This window comes from Falco rusticolus, chromosome W (genome assembly GCF_015220075.1).
Source record: "Falco rusticolus isolate bFalRus1 chromosome W, bFalRus1.pri, whole genome shotgun sequence".
NCBI lineage: Eukaryota > Metazoa > Chordata > Aves > Falconiformes > Falconidae > Falco > Falco rusticolus.
In genome coordinates this window covers 11,530,999-11,556,234 of record NC_051209.1, presented here as the reverse complement: position 1 = coordinate 11,556,234, position 25,236 = coordinate 11,530,999, and the positions used below count along the sequence as shown (strand labels likewise).

General features: G+C 42.0%; 1 protein-coding gene across 2 annotated transcripts in view; it reads left to right on the top strand.

Moving 5' to 3' along the window:
- The first annotated feature begins 217 nt into the window (after positions 1–217).
- Positions 218–25,236, top strand: part of LOC119140615 (E3 SUMO-protein ligase PIAS2-like) — a 32,370-nt gene continuing 7,351 nt past the window's right edge. For both annotated transcript variants that reach the window (XM_037372099.1, XM_037372098.1), the window contains exons 1-11: positions 218–1,744; positions 6,967–7,438; positions 10,750–10,834; positions 11,470–11,520; positions 11,630–11,720; positions 16,109–16,243; positions 20,120–20,225; positions 20,818–20,891; positions 21,753–21,913; positions 22,504–22,637; positions 23,059–23,224. In XM_037372099.1, coding sequence (XP_037227996.1) covers positions 1,733–1,744; positions 6,967–7,438; positions 10,750–10,834; positions 11,470–11,520; positions 11,630–11,720; positions 16,109–16,243; positions 20,120–20,225; positions 20,818–20,891; positions 21,753–21,913; positions 22,504–22,637; positions 23,059–23,224 — 1,487 coding nt within the window. In that variant the 5' untranslated portion in view covers positions 218–1,732. The remainder of the gene's footprint in view (positions 1,745–6,966; positions 7,439–10,749; positions 10,835–11,469; positions 11,521–11,629; positions 11,721–16,108; positions 16,244–20,119; positions 20,226–20,817; positions 20,892–21,752; positions 21,914–22,503; positions 22,638–23,058; positions 23,225–25,236) is intronic.

The window sequence follows — 25,236 nt, the reverse complement described above, 5'->3', positions numbered from 1 at the left end:
TGCTCATATGTCTGATGTGGAAGGGGGACATAAACACTGATTTTCCAGTAAAATGTGTAATGAATGCTCTAAGTAAGTACCTCTTAATTTTTGCCCTTGCACACCTGGTGCTGAAGTCATGCAATTCAAATGTGAAGAGCAATACAGTTTGGATACTGTACTAAAATACAGAAATTGAAGTCTCATTCTTGTGTGATTGGATCTCTTGTTCATACCAGACTTGGTGTCTTTCTACTCCTCTTGCCTTTATTTTTCTAGTCTGAATGAACAGCCTTTGCCTGTTTACCAGGTGGAGCAGTGCTTAGTGTTAAATTGTTAGCCAAGAAGAAAACAGCTATTTTCACGTGTCCTTGTCAAGCTCATTGCCAGATACTGTTGTATGCAGTTTTATTTTAGCCATGTTAATAATGTTGGATTGTTTATGCAGACTAGTTTGGGAGTTTGATGTAGAAATCAAATTCTGTATGTTGATCTGGGTAAACTTAAAATGATGGAAAGAACAGATATTGAAGTTTCTGTTGATGTAGTGATCTTTAGGTTGCAATTAACATTGAGTGTATTAAATAACCTCTGAAAAATACTGTTAATAACCTATGATAATATACTGTTATCTTGTATCTGTATGTAATTCCCCTGTTCTTCCTAGATGCATAGTCACTCTTTCCACTCTTTCAGACCAGTGAAGCTTACTGTGGTGCCTTAATTGTTAATTATTCTAGATACAACAAACTTTAAATGATTGTGCTGAGATACAGTGATGGGGGAGAGGAAGGAGAAATGTGGCTGCAATGAAATGGGTCAAGTTTTGAGTCTTGCATAAAATGAACGCAAGTATTTAATTTATGAATTTCACTGTTATGTTGAGTGCATGCAACTCTGAAGACTAATGCCTGATTTGGGAGCCAGGCTAGAGTTAGTCCAAAGAAAAATCCCTATAATGCTGAGGACCTGATGGTCATGCTGCTTGCATCAACTGTTGTGCTCTTCAGAGCTGCTCTTACTCTGCTGTACTACTTACACAGATTTAACTAGTGACGTCTTCATTCTTTCCCAGGATTTGCAGTATTTTTATCTATAGTTACATCAGCTTCCAGAATACATTTATATTTCTATTTAGGGTCAGCATAGACATCTTCAACCATCCCAAGACACAAGATGCTCGCTCTTACCAGTATTACACATTTCTAGCCTGCTATAAATCAGCCTGTGTGCAAACTTATTGCAAAAGATGTCACAAATGTGCTTCTCTGCTATGAGTGTCCAGAAGAGGGCTTAAAGCCAGGAATGAGGTTTTGTGGGGTTGGTCCTTGGTATGTCCCTTTCCTATATAGCCTTCAGATGCTTCATAAAACACATGGAAACCAGTGGGGCTGAAGCAGAGCTCTCGGGTGCAGACTGACTATAACTTTTGAGTCGACTTGGATTGCTTCTGCAGGTTCAAGTGCAGGGTTCACTACTTGAGCAGTTGTGGTTGCCATAGAAGCTACAGTTGTTTGTGCTTATTGTAGATGTATGTCAAGAATTTAACAGGCATTCTTGGTTATCTTTCATTTATATATGTAAGTACAATGACTATTAAAATTGTAGGTAGCTTTGACAGGGGGAGTGTGAAGAATCACGTATTTCATTTGAGAGATATTGTGATCTCTTTGCTCTGAAACGTGTCCACCCTTAATTTCAGCAGTGCGTCAGCATTTCTGGACTCCTTAACATCATCATCACTGTGAAATGAATGCCATTCCAGGTACACCTATGGCTTAATACTTTAAAACAATATTTCTGCTTATGAATCATGATTGCTATAGTTTAACAATTAAGAAACAAAAACCCCTGTGAAATTTCTTACAACCTTCAAGTATGAATTTCAGGGGAAAAAATGTTTCTGCACTATAGAATTACTTGAATGTGTGACCAGTGGTTTGAGGGAGGCGATTGTCCCCTCCACTTTTTTTTTGTGAGACCCTACCTGCAGTACCGTGTCCAGCTCTGAGACCCCTAATATAAGAAGGATATGCAGGTCCAGAGGAGGCTATGAAGATGATCAGAGGCTAGAGCACCTCTCCTGTTGAGGGCAGGCTGGGTTGGGGTTGTTCAGCCTGGAGAAGAGAAGGCTCTGGGGAGACCTTCTAGCAGCCTTCCAGTGCCTAAAGGGCCTGACAGGAAAGCTGGAGGGGGGCTTTGTACCAGGGCCTGTAGCAACATGACAAGGGGGAATGGCTTTAAACTGGAAGAGGGGAGATTTAGTTTAGATGTAAGGAAGAAACTGAGGGTGGTGAGGTGCTGGCCCAGGCTGCCCAGAGCAGCTGTGGGTGCCCCATCCCTGGCAGTGCCCAAGGCCAGGCTGGATGGGGCTTGGAGCCACCTGGTCTGGTGGAAGGTGTCCCTGCCTGTGGCAGGGGGGTGGAACTGGATGGACTTTGAAGGTTCCTTCCAACCTGAACTGTTCTACGATTCGATGAATTATCCGGTCTGATTTCCTTCTTTGAAGTTCTGTCAAACTACTCTATGTTCATGGAGAAAGACTGAAAATAAAATTACTTTGGTCTTCTGTGTTAAAGCTTTTTATTGGGCTGTGCAGCTGTAAAAACTCTTAAGAGAAAACTGGAATTTACATGACACAACTTGCATGTCTAATCTTAATTCAGTGATATGAAAAGCATGTTAATAGCTAGGCTGCAGTCTTCTGCAATTTTGGGGTTCCAGCAATATAACCTGGTGGGGTTTGTTGGAAGTAATGTCTTGCACCATGATTATAAATGCTTCTAAGCATGTGTTATGCCTCCATAAAACCTCATTGATTATAACAAGTGCTCACTTTGATGTATCAGTAAATGGAGTAATAAGCTTAAACGTGTAGATCAGACTAGCTGTGTTTTCATGCATGTGGTGGTTGTTGCCTTAAAGGGAACATAGAATCAGCTTTAGGGGGAGAATGATGCAGAAGCCATTGTTTGTTTTTATTTTCAGTAAAACTCACTTTTACAAGACTTTTCAAAAGCGTATGTAAGATTTTTTTGTATTGATGAACAAAACTGGGGCTTTTTTGTACTACCAAGCATTTTAATGGAGATGCCAATTTAAAATCTTGCTGACTACAGTATTGAAGCCAGCCTGCGTCTTCTACTAAAATGACATTAATCTTGTAACAAAATGCTAGTTTGTGGAATTTCCATGTAAAATGTTAGCTGTTTCAAGGCATGATTGACTGCACATATCGCCTTGATTAATTTGCAGGAATGTACAGAAGTTAGCAGGCAGGGTAATAGTATTTTACAATACATTTTCCTTAATCTCATTGCAAATGAATAAAATGATCCTTTACATACTGATTATAGAATCCAAAGTCATGCTTACTGCCAGCATCTGAAATAAAGGAGCTGAGCTGATGTTGCCATCAAGCTTATGGAACTATCTATGGATATATGCAACACAAAGTTCTTAGTAAATTCTTGCATATCAGTATTATCTTCTAACAAAACTTCTTTTATGTGGCATGACTATGAAACTGTTTTAGTACTTCAAGCTATTTTTTATGAAATACTGAAACACTTTTTCTTCACCCTGTTTCACTGTGAGACTAAGGAAAAGTGGCAGGGGAATGCCAGGTAGAAACTTATAGAGGAATGAAGGCAGGTTAATTAACATTAATATCCAGCTGTGGGCTGGCTTCAGGGGTGGTGGGTTGGCTGATGTGGATAAGGTGCAGCTGTGGCTGGTTCCTGCTAAGTAGTTAAATAGCTCTAAGGGGTGTGGAAGGGGAGCACTGGATGAAGAGATACCTGGAAGAAGCTGGGGGGGGGAAGAGAGAGAAAAGCAGGTGGACTGGCATGAAGAGGATGAAGAAACAACGCAGACAGTAGATGAACTTTTGAAACCTTGTGGGGGATTGGTGGCTGTGCTGAGGCAAGGCATGGGAACTACCTATTGAGGTTAACCTGGTATGGGGTAGTAAAAGCCTTGTTGCAGCCACCTAGTTTTGATAGTGCTGCAACAGAAACTAGCCTCCAGAAGTTGCAAATGGGATGCAGTTCTGTCTTAATCTCCTCTTTTCTAGTATTATTTTGCTGTTGAGAGGAGTTGCTGGGATGAAATTAAGGTCATGTATGCTGTTGGTTGCTTCTTCAGAAGTTAGTGAGCCACTCAGTGCTGCAATGTGACCCTGCTTTCACTGGCAGTTGAGTCTGTGGTGCATGTATAGATGGGATGTTGGGGATTACCAGCTGGAAGACTGCTGGGTTAGTTCTCTTGTAGTTACTTGATAGAAGTATCACCATACCTAAACTGGCTGTCTGGAAATGTTGAAGTTCAGTATCTGAAATAGGGTAACCTTGTCCTCTCAATGATGAGGAAAGGGTGTGGTGTGCCTGATGAGCATACCGGGTCCTGCACTCAGGTCAGAACAACCCCATGCAGTGCAACAGGCTTGGGGAAGAGTTGCTGGGAAGCTGCCTGGTGGGAAAGGACTGGGAGTGCTGCCAGCCTTGTGCCCAGGTGGCCAAGGAGGCAAACAGCATCCTAGGGAAGTGACCCTCCCCCTGCCCTCGGCACTGGTGAGGCTGCCCCTGGAATGGCGCGGTGGGCTCTGGGCCCCTTGCTCCCAGACAGACCCTGAGGGGCTGGAGCGTGTCCAGAGCCGGGCAGGGGGCTGGGGAAGGGGCTGGGGCACAAGTGCTGTGGGGAGTGGCTGGGGGGGGTCAGCCTGGAGAGGGGGGGGCTGAGGGGAGACCTTCTGGCTCCCTACAACCCCCTGAGAGGGGCTGGAGCCAGGGGGGTCGGGCTCTTTCCCAGGGAACAAGCGACAGGACGAGAGGGAACAGCCTCACATTGTGCCAGGGGAGGTTTAGGTTGGATATTAGGAAAATGTCTTCACCAAAAGGGTAGTCAAGCCCTGGCACAGGCTGCCCAGGGAGGCAGCTGAGTCACTATCTCTGGAGGGTTTTAAAAGACATTTAGATACTTAGGGACATGGTTTAGTGGTGGGCTTGGCAGTGCTGGGTTAACAGTTGCATTTAATGATCGTTAAGGTCTTTTCCAACTTAAATGATTCTATGATTCTGAGTTCAGTTTTCATCTGGCTCAATTCTCTGATCTATCTTACTGTAAAAGCAATTTTTTCAACATTAAGGAGAGAAGGAGCAAGCAGCTAGGGGCACAGGGGGAGCTCAGACTTTTTTTTTAGTGGATGACTGCATGGTTGTAGCATAGTTGTGTTAAAACTTAAGCTGAGATCAGATCCATGTTAGAATACCTGGGTGTAAACTCTGTAGCTGTATAGTAAGGATTAGGGAAGGTAAACTCAAACACTGTGTTTTGAGTTGTATCCTTTCTGAAATCAATGCCTGAAGCTTTAAATGTTGTATATTGGGCTACCATTTAAAACTCAACAATGAGCTCTTGAACTGTTTTTAAAAATATCTTTTATGATCCCGGATGTCTACTACTATATACTGCCTTTTAGGGCCTTCACCTGCCAGTCCTTGAGTCTGGAGTTAGTATGGTACAGCAATACAGATTAAAGGCAGATGTTACTTCATTTTTAAAACTTAATCTCCTTGTTATGGTGGAGTCGTCCCACAAATAGGAATGAAGTTGCTTAGAATAATTCTGGACAACTCTATACCTCTGAAGAGACCTTGCTCATAAAAATGTGAGATGATGTGCCTATGCTGAGTTACTAGTTTTTAGTAACAGGGGGGAGAATCCTGGAATGGTCAGGGTTGGAAGGGACCTCTGGAGGTCATCTAGCCCAACCCCCTGCTAAAGCAGGTTCTCCTAGAGCAGGTTGCACAGAGTTGTGTCCAGGTAGGTTTTGAATGTCTCCAGCGAAAGAAACTCCACAACCTCTCTGAGCAGCTGTGCCAGTGCTGTCACCCTCAAGGTAAAGAAATTTTCCCTCATATTCAGATGGAACTGCCTGTGCTGCATTTTGTGCCCATTGCCCCTTGTCCTGCTGCTGGACACCACTGAAAAGAGCCTGGCCCCATCCTCCTGACACTCACCCTCAAGATATTTGTAGTCATTGAGATCCCCTCTCAGTCTTCTCTCCAGGCTAAACTGTCCCAGCTCCCTCAGCCTTCCCTCATCAGGGAGATGATGCTCCAGACCCCTCATCATCTTGGTAGCCTCTGCTGGACCCTCTCCAGTAGCTCCCTGCCTCTCTTGAGCTGTAAGAAGATTGCTTCCTGTTGCATAGTGGGCTTTTTATTTTTTTAATGAGAATATTTTTGTTCATTAATTTCATAGTTCAATGCTCAGTGTCTTCTATAGCTAACTCTGATAACCAATTTAATGGTATTATTTCCTTTGAAGAGATCTTAGTGCCCCACGATACAAGAAGGGCAGGAAGCTTTCTGTGACCTTCTGGAAGAATCAGTTATGTTGGTTAAACAGTTTGTTAGTATGATAACAATGTAGGTTTTTAAAAACAGTGTCTCTTGCTGTGTCATCCTTTCAGGAGTGAAACCTGATGTGTCTGTGTCCATGTGTTTTAACATGCTGCTCAAAATAAAGGATGTTTTTAGAATAAACTATGCAGAACTTAAATGCTTCCTGACTATTTTTTAAATGTGTTGGAAAACAGGTGGTAATCTTTCATCTGATTATTTTTTTGTATTTATTTGCTTGTTTCATGAAGTGAGACAGATATTTTGTGTTAGAGCTTATGCTTCTGCCTGTGAATTTAAGGTAGTGCTGCATGGGTTGCATTAAGGTTTGTTGTCGCTATTGTTTGAGTGTGGAAGCAATTAGAAATCTCTTGAAATTAACACAACTAAACAGCCTTAATCTTGGACACCTAGTTTCTTTGTTTTAAACTAACTATACTTTTGTGTGGGGTAAGGGTATGGGTAGTACCTAAGGTAACGAGGGTGAAATGAGAACAATGGAGGTTCAGATGCTTCATAGTGCTCCTCAGAGTCCTACTTGGGGTACTGTTGATTCACCTGTGTTTATCTCTTTTCTTTTTAGAATATGGCTTCAAGTTTTCGTGTTTCTGAACTACAAGTGTTGTTGGGGTTTGCTGGATGTAATAAAAGCGGGCGGAAACATGACCTCCTGATGAGGGCAATGAACTTACTGAAGGACGGCTGCAGCCCAGCAGTTCAGATAAAAATTCAAGAACTCTATAGGCGTCGGTACCCGAGGACAACTGAAGGACTTCTGGACTTACCAGCTATAAACCTGCTGGGTTCTAATTTGGACAGTAGTTCCTCTGTCAAGCCTGACCTGGCTGTTGCTGGCATTCACCCACTCCCTTCAACTTCGCTCACACCTCAGTCTCCTTCCTTGCCTGTCAGTTCTGTGCTCCTTCAGAATACTGAGCCCCACTTTGAGATGCAGCAGCCATCCCCTCCAATTCCACCCGTGCATCCTGATGTTCAGCTGAAAAGCCTACCTTTTTATGATGTGCTTGATGTGCTCCTAAAACCTACAAGTCTAGGTAAGTATTTAATAGCTCTGCAGGTTGATTAACAAAATGGGTGTTGCTTCTGACAGTACAAAGTCCAGATGTAAGTGGCTTTTTGCAGCTGGGGAGAAGGGGAAAATCCCTTCTCATCTCTGCCCTTGCCCTCTCTTCACTGTTTGTCCTCAGAAGTGCCAAGCTGCACTTCAGAAAATAGTATTCTCTTTTGTAAATATCATGATTAAAGACCTTTGTCTTTTGAATAATAAATAGAATAGTTCAATTGGAAGGTACATACAATGATGACCTAACTGGCTGACCAAAAATTAGAGAGTAATATTCAAGGACGTTGTCCAAATGCCTCGGAGACTGACAGTCTTGGGGCACTGACCACACCTCTAGGAAGCCTGTTCTGGTGTTTGACCACCCTCTTGGTAAATAAATGCTTCCTGGTATCTAGTCTGAACCTCCACTTTTGGCTGAAAGATTTGGACCTGAAGTCTCTGCCTGGTATAAGTGAGGACACATCTGTCGGGGCCACCAGAGAAAGCATTTCAGGGTCAGTACTTTGCGAGTTGCAACAAGGAAAGAGAACAAGTTCACCGGTTTGTTACTTTACACTTATCTCACTGCAGCAGTTCTGCAGGTTCTGACATCTGGTGCTGAAATAGATACCTTGTGCAGCAAAGTTCAGCCTTGTACTTGGATTAGTGACAGTTTCTCAGCTTCCCAGCTGTTGCCATACTGCATTTTAAAATTTAGAGTGGACCTTGGTCTTCCCAGTAACCTGAAGTCTCAGTTTAGCTTCAAGTGCCTCACTCCTAAACATATTCAATTATTTTTGGTAATGTTGGTTTCTGTCTTGAAATTCAACCTGTTTTATTTTACATGGTAGAAAATATATTGCTTAGAAACACTTCAGCATTTTGCAAGCTGTTTGCATCCTTTTAAATATTTCTTTTTCTTAACTGATAATTGAGCCTTTTAGGCTGATGACTTGTACCTCAGTGAGGCCTATAATGATCATTGGTCATCCTCCAGTACCTAAAGAAGCAAACGTTACTAACAAGCATTATTTACAATGCCTGGTATCCCTTTTGTGCATCGTGACACCCTGTTAGAGTTTAATGTCAAACCTGTGTATTGGTACAGTAGCTGCTTTGGTGTTGGAGCTCTGTGGTTCATGCTGCCTCATCATCTTTACAGAGATAATCTGTCAGTGCCACGATGTCTTGGCTAACTCTTGCTTATATTTGCTGTGTGCAATAGCGGAGTAACTTAACTAGCTCCCTGAATTGTTCTGTGATATGGGGCAACTGTTGGTTCATATTAACCAGACTAGTTGCCAGCCACATAATCACTGTCCCATATAATGCAGCGTGTGCTCTGCATTGTATTTCTGCTATGCAGTTACCTTTTGTTTCCTGGTCAATGATATCTAGAGGTGATGTTGATATGCTAGGAATTTCCCTAACAGCTCTTTTCCTTAACTTTGGAAGTGATCCTTTTTTTTTTAAAGGAGAATGCTTCCTCAGGGATATAACCATGTTAGAGCTGCATGTAATTTCCTCTTTCCCTTGAAGACTGTAGGCTCTTTGCACGTTGCCTGATTTTCATAGGAGTGAGGATTATCTAATCCTGTAACTTTTGGTTTCGCTTAAGACATGGGCAAGAGAGACAATATTGATTTAACAGAGTACTCTACCTTCAAACTCCTTCCAGAGTACAGTACCTGAAGTTGGCAGCGGCCAGAACAACAACTTAGATATGTGTGAGGAACGGCTTGATATGCAAATAGTGGGCCCTTCTGATGTTAGAAGGATATGAACAATGGCTGAAGATAACTCTTTACATGGATTCATGAGCAAACTTAGAAATGAGGCTTCCTTTAATATTTTTAGACTGATATGGATAGTTTATAATCCCAGTTAGTAGACCTGGGTGACTGGGACATGGAACAAACAAGCTTTGTGTTTGATAATTAAGGATTCAGAAGACAGACAAGTAGGTCAGAGCTAGGAATATAGTCTGCTTCACTACAACCCTTCAAAAGGGATGAGAGTAGGTATTCTTTTGCACTAATATGAGAACACAAGGGAAGGTGTAGGTGTGAGATTTAGTTTTAACCCACTCTGATAATTCAATGATCTTTCACATGTGCTCAACTATTCTTTTAAAATATAAAATGCTATATCTGTGGGGGGTGTGTGTCTGCATGCATATGTGCACAATGTAGATGTTTTGAATTGTTTGAGGAACTCTGTGTGCATGTTCACTCCACCTGGGCTCTATTTCACATCTGTGCCCTTCTTGTGTATGCTTTCTGGGCATAGAGAACCTCTGAATGACACGGTATACTGATGTGCGGAATTAGACTCTAACTTGAAAGTTATAAAGTAGGTATGTTTGTTGTGTGCAGATGCATGGGGGATCTCTCCTCCACAAGCGTGCATGCCCGAAGTGATGAACACCACACCCATGACTAGTCACCATACCCACATTCCTTGAGCAGACATATACAATCACAATCGATGTCCATTGTCCCCATTTCATGCTATTTCTCCATATCAATACAAGGCAGTGTAGCTCTTCTGAATTTGTCTGGCTTAGTTGTGCTATTTTTGCATTTGTCCTCTTGCTGGTTACTTTAAACTGTTGGACAAGCCTAACCTACCTTTCTACTTTCTTTTGACTTGAGAAATTAGAAGTCATGACCTGAAATAAAAGTAACATGTACATACTATGAACCCTTAATAGTAAAATATTACTGCTTCCTGTCACTGACAGACAAGTAGGATTCTGATATGAAAGTTTTTATTTTTATTTTTTTGCCAAATACTACTGGGGGTAATTCCCAGACATGAAGTCTAGCTGGCTTCTCTGGCATTAGGGGTTGTGCTCCCTCCCTTCTTCCCCAAAGGTTTTAGCTGTTCCTGAATTGAGTAATTTTCCAGCTGTCTGTAACAACTCCTGGTACACACTGTTGTCTTGTAGTACATTAAAATAATTGTACGCATCTTCTCTGTGGTACTCTTTTCATCAGGTGTCTAGTGTTGTGTTTTGTTCTGTTTGTTTAAACTTTTCTCCTTTGGGAGAAAGGATTATAACATGGCTTGCCAAGCTTCTTTAGTACTGAAGTGTAATGTGATATTAAGCCATCTGAATACAGTTGAATGAATGATTTGTTCCATTGCTTTCCTGTTGAGTTACATGCAGTTCAACCACAATTTGATTGTATTAAGTGACTTACGCCTTGTTCCAGGAAAAGCTTGATTGCAGATCCTGTTTTTATTGATGACTTTAATCACTGTGGCTAAACCTCTTTTGTGTGTCGTCTTTTTTTACAGTACAGAGCAGTATTCAGAGGTTCCAAGAGAAGTGTTTTAACTTTGCTTTAACACCTCAACAGGTCAGAAACATCTGTATTTCCAGGTAAGAAGTAAGCATGTCACATAGCATAGGTAAACTTTTGCAAAGTTAATTCCAGGAGAAAGCATGGGTTTTCTTTGATTAATTTTATGCATCACTTAATCTTCACTAAAGTTATGCTGAGTTTATCCCTCTGCATATGCAAGCTTATCTGTTTTTCTTCAGGAACTACTGTGCACAGACTATATGTGCTGTTGAGGTGAATCCTATGCCACTAAAGAGCTAACAATTACTTGATTCCAAGTAATTGTGACTATTTAGAGAGGTGGTAAGCTTTTCTTCCCTGCATGTTTCCTGGCTGCAGGAATGGAAAGTTGTTTTTATCTTGTCTCTGGGTTCATGTTGTTGTAAGACCTGTGGTGTAAGCCAGGAGAATTCATAGGTTTTCTTCCTCTCTGGCAACATCATGCTTTATAGTAACAATAAACTCTTGACAGAGGATGCTGATCCTAAAGTTCTGCTTAACTTGCAGTAGCTAAACAGAGGTGTCACTCGTAAGACTTGTTCTTGGCTCTTATTTTTCTTTTATTGAGCTATGTGTTAGTGATGTTGGGGCAGGAGTGCCAGTTCTTTCTGCATGTGACTGGAATATGAGATCTGCTTTCTACATGGGTACTTTTCTTTCCCTTTTATCACAGGGACTTCATGCCAGTGGGCAGGAAGGACTACACAGTCCAAGTTCAGCTAAGGTACCTTTTTCATAGTGTTATGTTACATTAGCCAATTAAGGACTTCTAAGATAAGTCTAGATGTTTGTGGTGACGCTTGAAATGACTCTTTCTCTCTTTGGGGATATAGGTTATGCCTAGCAGAGACAAGCTGCCCTCAAGAAGATAATTACCCTAATAGTTTGTGTATTAAAGTAAATGGAAAGCTGTTTCCGTTGCCGGTAAGCTTGTTTGTATGTATTTGTGGCTGCTTTGTGAATTGAGGGGTGTGTTTTTTCTGTGTTGTTAGCCTGCTAAAACAATAAAGTTGTTTGTTATCACTCAAATTTTTGTAGTTGCTAATGTTAGGCATATCATTTATACCTTTGCTGTGTGAGAATAGCCAATGGCTGTAATAATAGTAATGGCTGGATTAATTGTGTTTTAGCCACCTATAGCAAACCTCATTTGTTGCAGTTAACAAAAATGTCAAAACCATACCAGTGTCTGCATGGGGAATCTTCCTCAAAGGTCTTTGAACTGAATTTGACTTGATTGGTAGTAGCCCTTGCTGTTTGGCCTATCTGTATTTCTGATTGGCTTGAGTCCCTTCTCAATGAGGGAATGGTATCACCTTGTGTACAAATTCCTATGCTGCTCTGCTTCTTGTCTGGTTGGAGCAGAGTCTGTTGTGGGGCTGAGGAACAGGCATGTGCTAGTTCCTAGTGTTTGCTGATACTGGAACAGAACAGCATTGGCACTCATACACTTTAGTGGCATCTGATATTGCAGAAGTTAGTATGTAGGCAAGGTCGCCTCAAGGCTTGAATATATACAAAGAGGGGAAAGCTCTATTATTGAAAAATCTCTGGAATAGGTATCACTGTACAATGGAACAGAGAGAAACTCTTATGTAACCCATTCTGAAATAGTTCTGGAAGCTATAGACCAGGGGTCCTCAAACTTTTTAAACAGGGGGCCAGCACACGGATGAAGTGGCAGGCAGTCATCTGCAGCTGCTTAGTCCCCCATCCCCCCCGGTTGGGGGGGGGGGTTCTGTAAATACCGGGGGCTGGATTGAGGACCTTGGGGGGCTGTAGTTTGAGTACACCTGCTATAGAAGATGAGAAAAGTAGTAGTACAGAGGGGTTTTTTCAGCAGTGGGTTTGGGAAAATGCTGTGTGGAGAGGTGTGAAACAATCTTTTTAGAACATTTGTCACCTTGTTAGGGTGTCAGATGTGTTGCCCTGTACCCTCCCCTCTGCCATATGCAACCATGACTGCCTCTACTCAGTTTAAATGAAATGCTCTAGCTTTTCTTCCCCCTGCTTCTTTAACCATTGCATCACTGTTCTTCTGTCTTTAGTGTGTAAGGAGTTTTCATGTTTTCTGGTCAGTATCTTCTGCAATTGCCAGTTATGTTCTCTGTGTTAAACTTGAGTATTTTCTTTTGTGGATTGTATTCCTTTCTTGAAGCAACCTGCTAAAAAGAATTTGGTCTGATGTTATCTTGTGGACATTGATGTCTACTGATTCTCAGTCTTGCTAGTGTAGTTTACACCTTGCTATGCTGTGTTATGATATCCATTTTGTGTGTAACATGTCATAGTCATAGCAAAAATTGTTTGTCATCTTGGATTATTGCTTTGCTTTAGGCCTGCATCCTGTAGGCTCTTCCTGCACATTAGGATTCTTTAATCTGTTCAGCAGGAATTTCAGGTGAGAAAGTGAATAAATGATTATTGTCTTGGCAACTTCCGTTCCTCTTTCTTCACTATGAGCTGAATGACAAATACAGTCTCAGTCTGAGTCCTCCTGTAAACATTTTTTGTTGATTTGGTTACTGTCTGCATCCCTCTGGTTCATTTCTGTTGCAGGAAATGTAAGATAACTTCTTTGCCTGAAAGACCACTATTGTCCAACTTGGTAGTGTTGGTGTTGGGTAATTAATCAGTGATGCCAGCCTCTATTGCCAGCTTGTACAGTTCTTGAGTACTGTTCTGTCTTTCCCTGATATAGTGGTTCATGCCTCTGCAGATGTCTGTAAATCATTCTTGGTCATCTCCTTGGCTGCAATCCTTACCAGAAACTTCAGAGAAATGCTGCCAGTGTGCCAGTACTGCTTCAGGTTGTGCCAACTCATGTTAACACTGTTTTCTTGTATTCTTCTGTGTCCTGCTCTTATAGTGTTGGTTCTGACTTAAAAGGAGTAAATGTAGAGCCTTGCATGCTGATGTCTTGGCAAGTAACAAGGATTTTATATATAGCGCACCACAGCAAGCAATTCTCTTGTTGACTTCTCTTGCAGGCAAGACAAAACGCCAAAGTTAAAAAAGGTAATTTGCTTTTCTTCTCAGGGAACCTCCACAGACTGCTGCAGGCTCCTTTCAAAGGACAAAATCAAATGTCAGGGCAGGTTAGAAATAGCTAGATAGAAGACCGATCATGCTTTCTGATGCTAGATTTTTTTTTTGGTCTGGACCAGATTCCACCTGTTTTAATATAGTTCTTGCAAGAAGTGTGGAAGGCTTAAAGGCCCAAATAACATTGGCACTTGGTAGCCACTAGAATTGGCAGCCTAACTAAACAGTGCTGGAGCATGCTGCTGGCTGTTAGACCACTGGAGTGCTCTTCGATTAACTCCTGGAAGGCTAGGAAGGGAGGGTTTAAAGTGTTCTAGGAGTACAAGTTTGAATCTGATCTCAAGGCCGTTGCTCTGTGGAAGAAAACATTAAAATCTTGACTGAAAGGAAGCATGTGTGCTGTAGAGTCTCTCAAAAAAAATATTGGAAAATGTCAGAACTTGAACCCTTGCTCTCTTGAAAGCAAGGCAGCTGTGCTTTAGGCTGGAGACCAGCAGGGTTATTGTGGCTGGTACAGCATGTATGAAAATACTCTCTTAAGTATTGCAGGGATGGTGTCTTTGTCCACATAAGCTCATTATAAAGTTGTAGTAGAGAAAGGCCTACTACAGCAAAGCAAATGGGATATATAATCTATAAATGGCTACAGCTGTTATATCTGATTAAAGAAATGGCAAATCATTCATTCTTTTAAATGTGAAACTGTCAGCGGTCCCCATGTGTCTGTTGCCTCTGTTCTGTGATAAAGCATACGTAGTAAGGTTCCTGATAGCTACTGGCTAGATCATCTGGGATGAAAATTGTTTTTGGAGGGACTTCTTCAGTGGTTGTTTTCCGCTGCTCTGGTGTGGCAGGCCTGCCTCTGGAAGCTCTGAGTCCCTATTCTGTCACTGCGAGCAAGAGTCCTGTCTGAAATTAATAAAGGGCAGTGGTGGGGCACAGTTGGGGCTTGGTTGTCGGTTGAAACATATGGACTAGTAATAGAGCTGCTTTGGAAACCTAGGAAGTGATATGACAGCCACAGAGTCCTTGGATTAAAGGCAGTGATTGTCCTTGATACACTTGGCTAGTGAGTGGAAGAGGCTATTTATTTCTGTTGATTATTTTCAGACTTGGCGTCTTTCAAAGTAACTCTTACGTTCACAGCCTAGTACTTGGAAAAAGTGTGTTTCTCTGGGTAAAATATGTGTGTGTATCTTTCCAGCATATAATTTCTGGGAGTTTCTCCTGTAGGACAACACTGGCTTGAACTAAATGAAATCTGGCAGTTGGTTCTGTGCAGGACCTGGGGCTGCAATCTTTTAATGGCATCCTTCTTGTGCCGGATGAGTTTTTGAGATGAGTGGACTGCAGGCTGTCTATGAGCTCAGAACAGGGTTGGAGCTGCTGCTGTGGGCTGGCTGGCTTTCATAGTGACATACGCAGGGCGAGATGAATAAAGCTGCAGTCAGGCCATGTGCTCCTTCCCACAGCACAAGTACTTTCTGCTCACAATGCACTAGAGGGTGTGTGCTTGCCTGGAAGCGAAAGGGAACCAAGTGGCTCCCAAGTCAATTCACAGATGTCATGTAGGAAATAAAACTACAGAGAAAAGCCAATCCAGGCTATGAAATTCTTCATCAAAGCTGAGCAAACAATATCCAGTTTGATTTCTGCAGAAGACAACAGCAGAGCCCATTAGCTCTTAAATACAGCTGATACTCCATGTACAGCACTTCAGGGGCCTTGGCAGTGTACAGATGACAACTTGTCACTATCAGGTCTAGGTGTAGTTGATGCAGGGCAAAGCAAACACCAAGGAGATGTGGAGCTCTGGGGATGAAATTTATTGTTTATTAAGTAGAATCAATGAAATATTTTCTGGGTGTGAAATACTGATATTAACTCTTTAGGACTTGGTGTTTGTCACTAGGGGCTGTCCTTTGAATGTTCTATGCTCTTTCAGTAGGGTGGTGGGAGAAAAGGACAAAGCATCAACATTTACTTTTTACTTTTCCAGTGAACTTATCTGGAGCAAAACTGCATTTTCTTCCACTTTTTCAGCACTTCCATAAAACCACTTTAAAACAAAAAAATGCTTTCAAAATGACTTGTGGTATTGGACTGTCAAAGACTGATAGTTCTCAGAGTAAGCGTTGGAATTAGTCTCTGGTCTAGAAAGCCTCTAGGCTTTACCTGCTTCCCATAAATCTGTTTAGCAAGTCTGTTTCAGCAGGTTTTGGAGTACAGTGGGGAGACTTGGTAACACTTCTGTTGTCTTCCCACAGGGATATGCTCCACCACCAAAAAATGGAATTGAACAGAAGAGACCTGGAAGTCCCTTGAATATAACATCTCTGGTTAGGTTGTCATCAACGGTGCCAAACCAGATTACCATTTCCTGGGCTTCTGAAATTGGAAAGGTAAACTGTGTTCTGTAGGATGTGGGAAGTTGTCTGAATAACCTCATCTAGCATGCCTTCTCACCTGCTGTTTGGTGTTGCTGGCAAGGTGTATACCAGCAAGTGTTCACTATCAGGTGGCTGAATGTGTTATCAGTGCTGGGAAACAAAGCTTGCTTTAGAAGTACATTACTGTAAGCTACTGCATGTGAGATTTGCATACAGATGGCAAAGACTTTTTTGCATAGAATTCCCATTAGAAAGCCTGCCATTAGGGGTTTCCTGACGTGTATCAAAAATAACTATCTTTTTGTGGTGTAAATAGTACAAAACAGTTCAGATGTGACAAAATAACAAAAGAAAAACCTAATTTCTTCCTTTGTAGCCTGATGGTGTGAAAAAACAAATTCTGTAGCCATTTCTTCAAAGGCATGTTTCTCAGTATCTGTTGTAATGGGCCATTGGAGAAGGCTTTTAAAGCTGACCAGGTGTGCCAAGGCTGTGAGGGTGGAGACAAGCATTTGCTTTTGAGGTTTTTGTATTTTCTAATGAAGTAATACTAAGTAGTTTTACAAAAGCAGTTTTTATTTCATAGAACTGATTAATAAACATTTCCATCTCTTTTGAGATTCCTTTTTTATGTGAAGCTGCCCTCTGAGTTGATTTGTACTTGCAAATAAACCAAAATAGGTGGAATGTCTAGGTCAGAAAGCTCTTAGATGGCAGGTTGCTGGGAAGGATTTACTGGGGAGGTGTCAGGCTGCTGGCATCGGCTATTTCTGGGCTTGATGGATCTCAAACATGCTTGGTTGGACTATGTGTGTGTTTGTAATGCAGGGTATCTGAGCAGTGTGTGCTTTCTTACAAATTAAGAGTATTCTGGATGTTTGGGTGACTTTGGAGAAGTGACTCAATGTGGAGAAGGATAGAAAGTGTGTGGGGGGGAATTGAAGTCTCTTCATGATTCAGTTCTAAACTTCATGGAGAACTGCAGTGGGGGGAAAAGCATGCTAGACTTCAGGTGGCAGGAGATAAAGGGTGGTGACTGGAATATTATACCTGTTGCTTTCTAGTGTCTGTAGTCATTAATCAGAGTTGGAAAGGAGTTAGCCTTTAAAACTGCTGCGTAGCTGTTTAGAAATCCCCCTGTGGATTTACTAAGGAAAGAAAGGGAGTGAGGAATTTCTGAACTCTTCCTAGGTTTAAATAGCTGTTGCAGCAGCCCTTTCAGCTGTTGGTAAGTCAAGAACTACCTATTTCTCTCCCTGTGACTAGTTGTGTAAATCTTTCTGGATTCAATTATCAAAGTAGCTTACCTCTTTTTTCCCCTCTCAACAAAATCTGTGGACTAGAGACATCACATGTTTCAAAGTGAGACTCCAGTATAAGCTTTTATATACTACTAAATTATAAGAAGGAATTGGAGAGAAAGCTAATGTTAAGAAAATAGATGAAGGGCAGTGCTGACAGCCAGGTTGGGGGGGTGTGTGGTTTTTTTTATTCCTAGAACAGAGGTGGAAGAAAAGATCTAAGCTGTTGCTTCCCAGTCATAAAGTACAAGAATCTTGAAATGACAGCAGTGTTGTGTGTGGTCTCTGCCTCTCCCGCTGACCCCTGCTTTCTTCCTCCCCTGTCTGCCAAAACATTTTCAGGGAAGCAGATGAGTTGGAGGTTGTCCCAACACTCCCCCTTGCCCTTGAGGTAAAGTGAGTTCTTCTGTTTAATGTTGGTGCTCTGCTCTGAGTACCAGAATGTGTAGCAGCAGTTGACGTGCGGAATTAGACTCTATAACTCGAAAGTTATAAAGTAGGTATGTTTATTGCGCGCAGATGCACGGGGGGATCGCTCCTCCACAAGTGTGCATGCCCAAAGTGACAAACCATCTCACATTTGTACAATAAAACAAATGAATATTCAATTAACGCCTAAACATATTCGCTACCTAAACCCACTTACTCTTACTCTCGCTTCGTATGTTAATTAGCTTATCAGTCCTTTGCCTGGAATGTGGTGGTCTTGCAGGTTTGTAGGTGATTCATGTCCTTGTGACCATCTGATCTTCTCCAGCAAGGAGACTTAGCACCCCCTCCCTCTAGATAACATTGGAATGTGTCTCATCCTTTTCTCATCCTTTTTATAAATAGCCCCTTTGTTAGAGGAAGAAGGGTAGGTGTCTCCTCAAGGCTGTGTGCCTATGTGACCAGACACCACACCCATGACCAGTCACCATACCCACATTCCTTGAGCAGACATATACAATCACAATCGATGTCCATTGTCCCCATTTCACACTATTTCTCCATATCACAGTCACTATTCACCTGCTAAATGAGACCCTTGGGGATGGTGTGGTAAGGGTTTGTTGGCCTCTGACAGTGGAGCGTTTCTGAGCAAAGGAGGAATTAACCCCGCAGAGGTGGTCAGGCTTTGAGCCTACAGAATTATTTCTGGAATACACACTGCAGTGTCAGTCTTTAAGGAAAAAAGTTAGCCTTTTTTCTTAGTGGTCTGCCATGTGTTTAGATCACTTTATTTGCTCATCTAGGTAAGAGCTGTTTTTCCTATAGGTGGTAAAGGAGGAGCAGGTCAGTAGGTGTTCTTGTTTAAAATTCTTGTGCAGTGCCCAGATGGTATAGGAGCCATAGGAAGGTGGCTGACAGGGAGTGGAAATAAGAGATTGCAGCTGAAAGCATTAATGTTCTGCAGTAGTGGGGCTTGCAGAATTTTCTTTTCATTGGTGACCTTGAAGAGAGAGGGAATGCTGATATGGAGAAATAGTGTGAAATGGGGACAATGGACATGGATTGTGATTGTATATGTCTGCTCAAGGAATGCGGGTGTGGTGTCTGGTCACATAGGCACACAGCTTTGAGGAGACACCTACCCTTCTTCCTCTGACAAAGGGGCTATTTATAAAAAGGATGAGAAAAGGATGAGAGACATCCCGATGTTATCTAGAGGGAGGGAGTGCTAATTCTCCTTGCTGGAGAAGATCAGATGGTCACAAGGACATGAATCACCTACAAACCTGCAAGACCACCACATTCCAGGCAAAGGACTGATAAGCTAATTGACATACAAAGGGAGAGTAAGTGGGTTTAGGTAAAGAATATGTATAGGTGTTAATTGAATATTCATTTGTTTTATTGTATAAATGTGAGATGGTTTGTCACTTTGGGCATGCACACTTGTGGAAAAGCAATCCCCCGTGCATCTGCACGCAATAAACATACCTACTTTATAACTTTCGAGTCAGTCTAATTCAGCATGTCAGTGCTGAACAAAAGCTGGTGAGTATTGAGAATTAGGGAAGAGTAGAAAATTCTAGGAAATGTGGCCAGCCTCAGAGGAGTGGATATGGTGTGATGAGGCCTGGCTGAGAAGTGCAGAGCAAGCTAAAGTACAAAGGAATTGGTGCAGCTGTGTGCCATTGAAGGTGTTGTGTTTGCACCTGAAAGACCATTTCTCTTTCTTTTGTTTAAAGTCTCTACTATGACTTCTATAATGTTAGCTCCCTGCTAACAGATTGACACTGAAAAGGGAAGGATTCAGGAGACAAACATGCAGAGTTCTTAATGACTGCATGTATGAGAAGGTGTGTCACCAGTCTAAATCATCTTGTTGAGGAAAGAGCCTGTGTTGTCTCCTGGTTGTGGAGTTATTCTTCATAGTTAAGTTAAACTGGAGTAGGACAATTGGACCTCACTGACAGGAGAATTCTGGCAGTGTTGGACTCTTCCACAATGATGAAGTCATCTGTCAATGCTTTTCATAACTATAAGCAAAAAGTCTGTCTTGTTTTTACTGTGTGCTATGACTAGTGTAAATAGTAATCTGTTGTCATAGTGAAAGTACTATATGAAATCAGTATTTAATTTTTAACCACTCTTTTTGTAGAATTACTCCACATCTGTGTATCTCGTTCGTCAGCTTACTTCAACAGTGCTCTTGCAGAGATTAAAAATGAAAGGTATCAGAAACCCCGATCATTCCAGAGCACTGAGTAAGTCAAATTAATTTGCCAGTCTGTACTTTTGGAGGGTGGATGGTGGCTCTTTTAAAACTAGAACTGGTAATACTTGGGGGATTTGCAGCATTTTGACAGAGTCCATGCCCAGAGTATCAGAGGCTCCCTTTGCTGTGCTGAGGCATCATGCATTTCTTCACTGAGGGTCCCTGCACTGGTAGGGAGCACATGATGAGATCCCATCTGGAATGTTCTTAGGAGTGCTCACGGCATTCCCATTACTGTGGTGGGCTGTGAGGTGCAGGTAGATGTCCTAAATTATCTTCACTTGCATGTGATGCTGATTGTACCTCACTGTTTGTGTGTAGTTTTTTTAAAAATTATTTATCTCTTTGCATGTCAGGTTGTTTGCTCTGCTAACCATTGCAGCTGTTGGTGCACCTGTTGCACATCAAACAATCTTGTGATGCAGTGTTTGCTCATCCCTTATAAATAGTGAAACTCTGATACTGCTATGAAGTAGTTTCCTAGACGTTTAATTTTTTTAAATAGCTGGAAATTATTTGTCAGTGCATGTATTTTAAGATTAGCATTTTAAATAATGTCCATGTATAACTTATTTTAATAGTTAAAGAAAAACTAACTGCAGATCCTGACAGTGAGATTGCTGCAACCAGTCTGCGTGTATCTCTGATGTGTCCTGTAAGTATGGCTGGAAATTACTGTACACAGATTTGTACTTCAGTGCAGAGTTGAGCTACTTTTAAAAGGCCCCAGTTGAGAAACTTCACTGGCTTTTGTTATATACTAATTAACAGGAAATAGTTGGGAGAAGGGTGCATCTACCTGATTGTAGCAGCCTTCAGTTGACTGATTTAGAGCTGTGAATGTCTCTGTTTTGCAGTCAGAATCAAGTTACTGCTTGTGCATATAGTGAGGCCTTTAGAAGGAGTAATCCTGTATATTGAGGCATTGGGACTAATTAAGCAGGGTGACAGAATAATTAAAGGATACAGTGATAAATAAAACTTGATCTCCTCATCTGGGTGGGATTGCTTATACTGCCAGCTACTGTAACAAATTAAACTGATTGCTGTGTAACAAGGTAACATTGCCTTGAGGTTTCTCTTCCTGGGTAGAAACTGGCCTTGTGTCTGTGACTGTGTTTAAGCTCAGGGTTGAAATGGGTATTATGTGTGTCTGAGTCCAATGTGGCTGGAGCTCACAAAACCCCTTGAAATATTTGCCTAAAAAAATGACAAAAGCCTGTACTTCAGCCAGTGTTTTAATAAACTCCTAGAAATAATGTTGCTGTGGGTCCATTAGAAATGCTTCTGACTGTTTTCAGCTCAGTGAAGGCTTTGAAGGATGGTTTTATTGTTCCTGTAAGTGCACTGTGCATGCTGTGATAGGGTGGATTTGCCTGCAGCAACCTTAGTGCCAGGCACCCCTGTAGTGAGAGGAAGCAGTTGCTTCACTGACTGCCTCTGATTTCATTGTTAGCAGATTCAGGCAGACTTCATGGTCTTCTGGTCTAACACTCCTTATATGCATCTCCTGCAGCTGGGAAAAATGAGAATGACAATCCCATGCCGGGCTGTTACTTGCACACACCTGCAATGTTTTGATGCTGCTCTTTATCTTCAAATGAATGAAAAGAAGCCTACCTGGATTTGCCCTGTCTGTGACAAAAAGGCAGCTTATGAGAGCCTAATATTAGATGGGTAAGAGACTGGGTTTGCAGATTACACTATTACTTACAAATTTTTGTGATGTACTTGATAGCTACTTTTGTGACTTGAGCTTTAGCCATTTCATATTTTCCTTGTCAAAATACTTTAGACTGGGAGGAACCATTAACCTTGTTCGTTTCTATTCTCTTGTAATGAACTACCTGAATTCATCTCCTAACTGCACCATCAAACTCCTGAGCCTCAGTATATTTCCTCTGGAGAAATCCATATGTGACATCTAAGGATAGGTCTCCCTTTCATGTGTTCCTGTCTAAAGATATTAACTTCATCCTCTGAATCAAGTCTGACACTTGCTCATGAGTTAAATTTTGATTCCTGCTTCTGTATGGAAATCCATGAATTGTAGTAGGAGTAGAATATGGGTAGGCTGGGATACTCTTAAGTTTAGATGTCTACAAAGGCTGTAATTACAAGCTTTTGGGTAAGATTGACCCACTGTACATATTTTCTTCCCTAGTTAAAGGTGATCATAATTGGCTTTTGAACTGGCTCCTTTTCACTTTGAATAAAATAAAATTACTTGGAATCAAAAATGAAACCACTCAACTTTTATTTTTCAGACTCTTTATGGAAATCCTTAATGAGTGTTCAGATGTGGATGAGATCAAATTCCAAGAAGATGGATCCTGGTGCCCTATGAGGCCAAAGAAAAAAGCTGTGAAAGTCTCAAGTCCACAATGCACCAAAATAGAAAGTATGTACATCTGGGTACCGCTTGGAGACTTAGCTGTAGCTTGGATAATGTGTGTGGATGTTGATTGTTTTGTGGAGGGCTTAATGTTTCTAACCTTATCATTTAAACTAAAAAGGGTGGTTGTATCTCTAAATATGTGTGGGTTTGGGCTTAGTCTTTGCTCTTTATAATAGCAGTTAAGAAAACAAAAGGTTGCTCTTGTTTTAAGTCCTTAAACTACTAGGCAGAGATTAAAGCTTGTGCTTTAATATTCATAACATGATACACAATACTAATAAAACAATTCCCAGGCTGCAGCATTCCCTGTAGTGGCCAGGGAGAGGAGCTAAACCAGGATCTGAGTTCCTGGTTCTGTTGCAGATATAACCGCTGATGCCAACGGCCTTTAAAAACTTGTGATGTCTTTTATTTTTTTGTTTAGGTTCCAGTGTTAGCAAACAGTGTTCTGTGACGGTGGCCGATGAGGTAAACAAGAAGAAAGTTGACATTGTTGACTTGACAATAGAAAGCTCTTCTGATGAAGAAGATCCTCCTTGCAAAAGGAAGTGTGTATTTATGCCTGAAACACAAGGGAGCCCAACAAAAGGGTTTGTCAATTTTAGTTGTTCTGTAATGTCTCAGAAACTGATGTGTAGACTAATGGACTTGTAATCTCTCTTTGGGATCCAGCTTCACACTTCTAGAGGGGAATTGCTAGGCTTCTCCTTGCAGAAGGTTGTATTCATACGGTACCTTTTGTACAGGCAAAACACTAGTAAATAGTTTTACATCTCACAAAAGACTTGCACTGACTGCTGCTGTTTGCAGGGATCTCTCTCCATAGAAAAGGAAGCTGATTAAGCTAATGGACAGGATTCTCCTGAGAAAGCAGATTATACCAAGTGGAGGAGCTTTATGCATTCTTACTACGTTAGTGTCATCTGAAAGACTTGTTTTCTTGCTGTCTGTTACACCCTTTATCTAACCTGCTCTGGTGCCCAGGAAACTAGACTGTGCTGCATGTTTCATCCATTCAGTCAGGCTTGGAAGGGAGGTGCTTTGCTGTTTTGAATCGGGACAAGCTTTTCCTCCATCTCTGTTAACAATGGCCCACAAACTCTGGAATGTCTGGGACATGGTTATCAGTCAGTCCTGCACCTTGGTTAGCGCAACCAAACAGCTTCCCAAGTCCTTGGTCAGCTGCTCCATCTCTGTAGTCGTGCCTAACTCCAGCAGCAGGCTTAACCAGCTTTGTTACTGTTGTGCTGCCTTCTGTCTGTCCCAATCTGTGCAACTGGGCTGCAGTTACTGTTTGTGGCTTCTGTAACGTTCTTGCTCTTGGCCCATAGGGTGCAGGAGACATGCAGGGAGAGAGGGGAGCTGGTTAGGCTCATCAGCAGTCACTGCTCCACAAGGTGATCTCAAGCATCAGCTTGTAGCAATGGCTTATTAGTGTTGCTGCATGTGAAGTGTGTGTCTGTGTCTTTCAGTGTAGCAGCTTATGTTTTGTGCTAAAATAATAGTAGTAAAAACACACCCCTTCTGTTTTGCCAGCTCTCGAAGTAACAAGCAGGTGTACTGTGTCTAGTCCACAGGACTGTGAGGTCTTTGAGCAAATAGTTGGTCACAATCAAAAACTTCTCAGCAGTGATACTGAAATGTTGCTCTCTGACGATTGCAGAAGGACTCCTCCACAAGAGACTTATTTTTTTGTAAAAATTACAAATACATACCTTAATGAAGTTTCAGAAAGCACCAAGGCTTCCTTCTGTGCTCCTGTGTGTGTCTTATATGGCTACCTGTAACCATAATTGTAGGAGGACTGAGTTTTCTTGTCTGTCTGTGACCAATGTCTCTTTTTTCCTTGCTGTTTGGGTATGGAAATGGCATATTTTCATTCTTCAAAGCCAGGCTTTTGGGGAATAGTTTATCTCCTGCAAACAGCCTTGCCTTAATGCTAGTTTTGGTAAAACTGGGGGGGTGTCTTCCTGTAGGCAGAAGCAACATAGGCTGGAGTGTGTAAGAGGTGCTTGAGTAGGGAGGTCTGAAATCAGAAGCAGCACAAATGCACCAGTGCAGTGGTCTGGGGAGGAAGATGTGAGTGGGTAACACTGGTGGGCTGGAGGGAGCCATGCGGAGCAGCTGGGACTCCAGGTGTTTCCACCCAACTTGGGAGTTTATGAAATGTTTTATGACATGGCTGGTGCCTAAACACCTGTGGTGTCAGGTCTTTAACAGTGCCACGAAGTAATTGGGCAGGAGGGTTTTAGCTGCTTGCATGTTCCTGGAGAGCTGAACTTAACTTGGGCTCAGTCTGTGAGTAAAGATATTTGATATTTAACTGCCATGTATGTAACCTGTGCTCCAGGGGCTGAATAACAGTTGGTCATGCCCTTGGCATGACAGGTTGGCACTGAGGAAGGGCTCTGTGGAGAGGCTGCACAGTGCTGCTCTCCTGGCTCTGGCTGCCTGCATGTCCCTCACAGGGTGCTCCACAGACACAGGCAGCTGTTTCTGAGTGGTAGGCTTATGGTTCTGGCCCGGCACTCTGTTTTAATGCCAGCTTGCTCTTATGTCACAGCTGCTGTTGGGAGCCAAGATATGGTCATGTTATTATGAA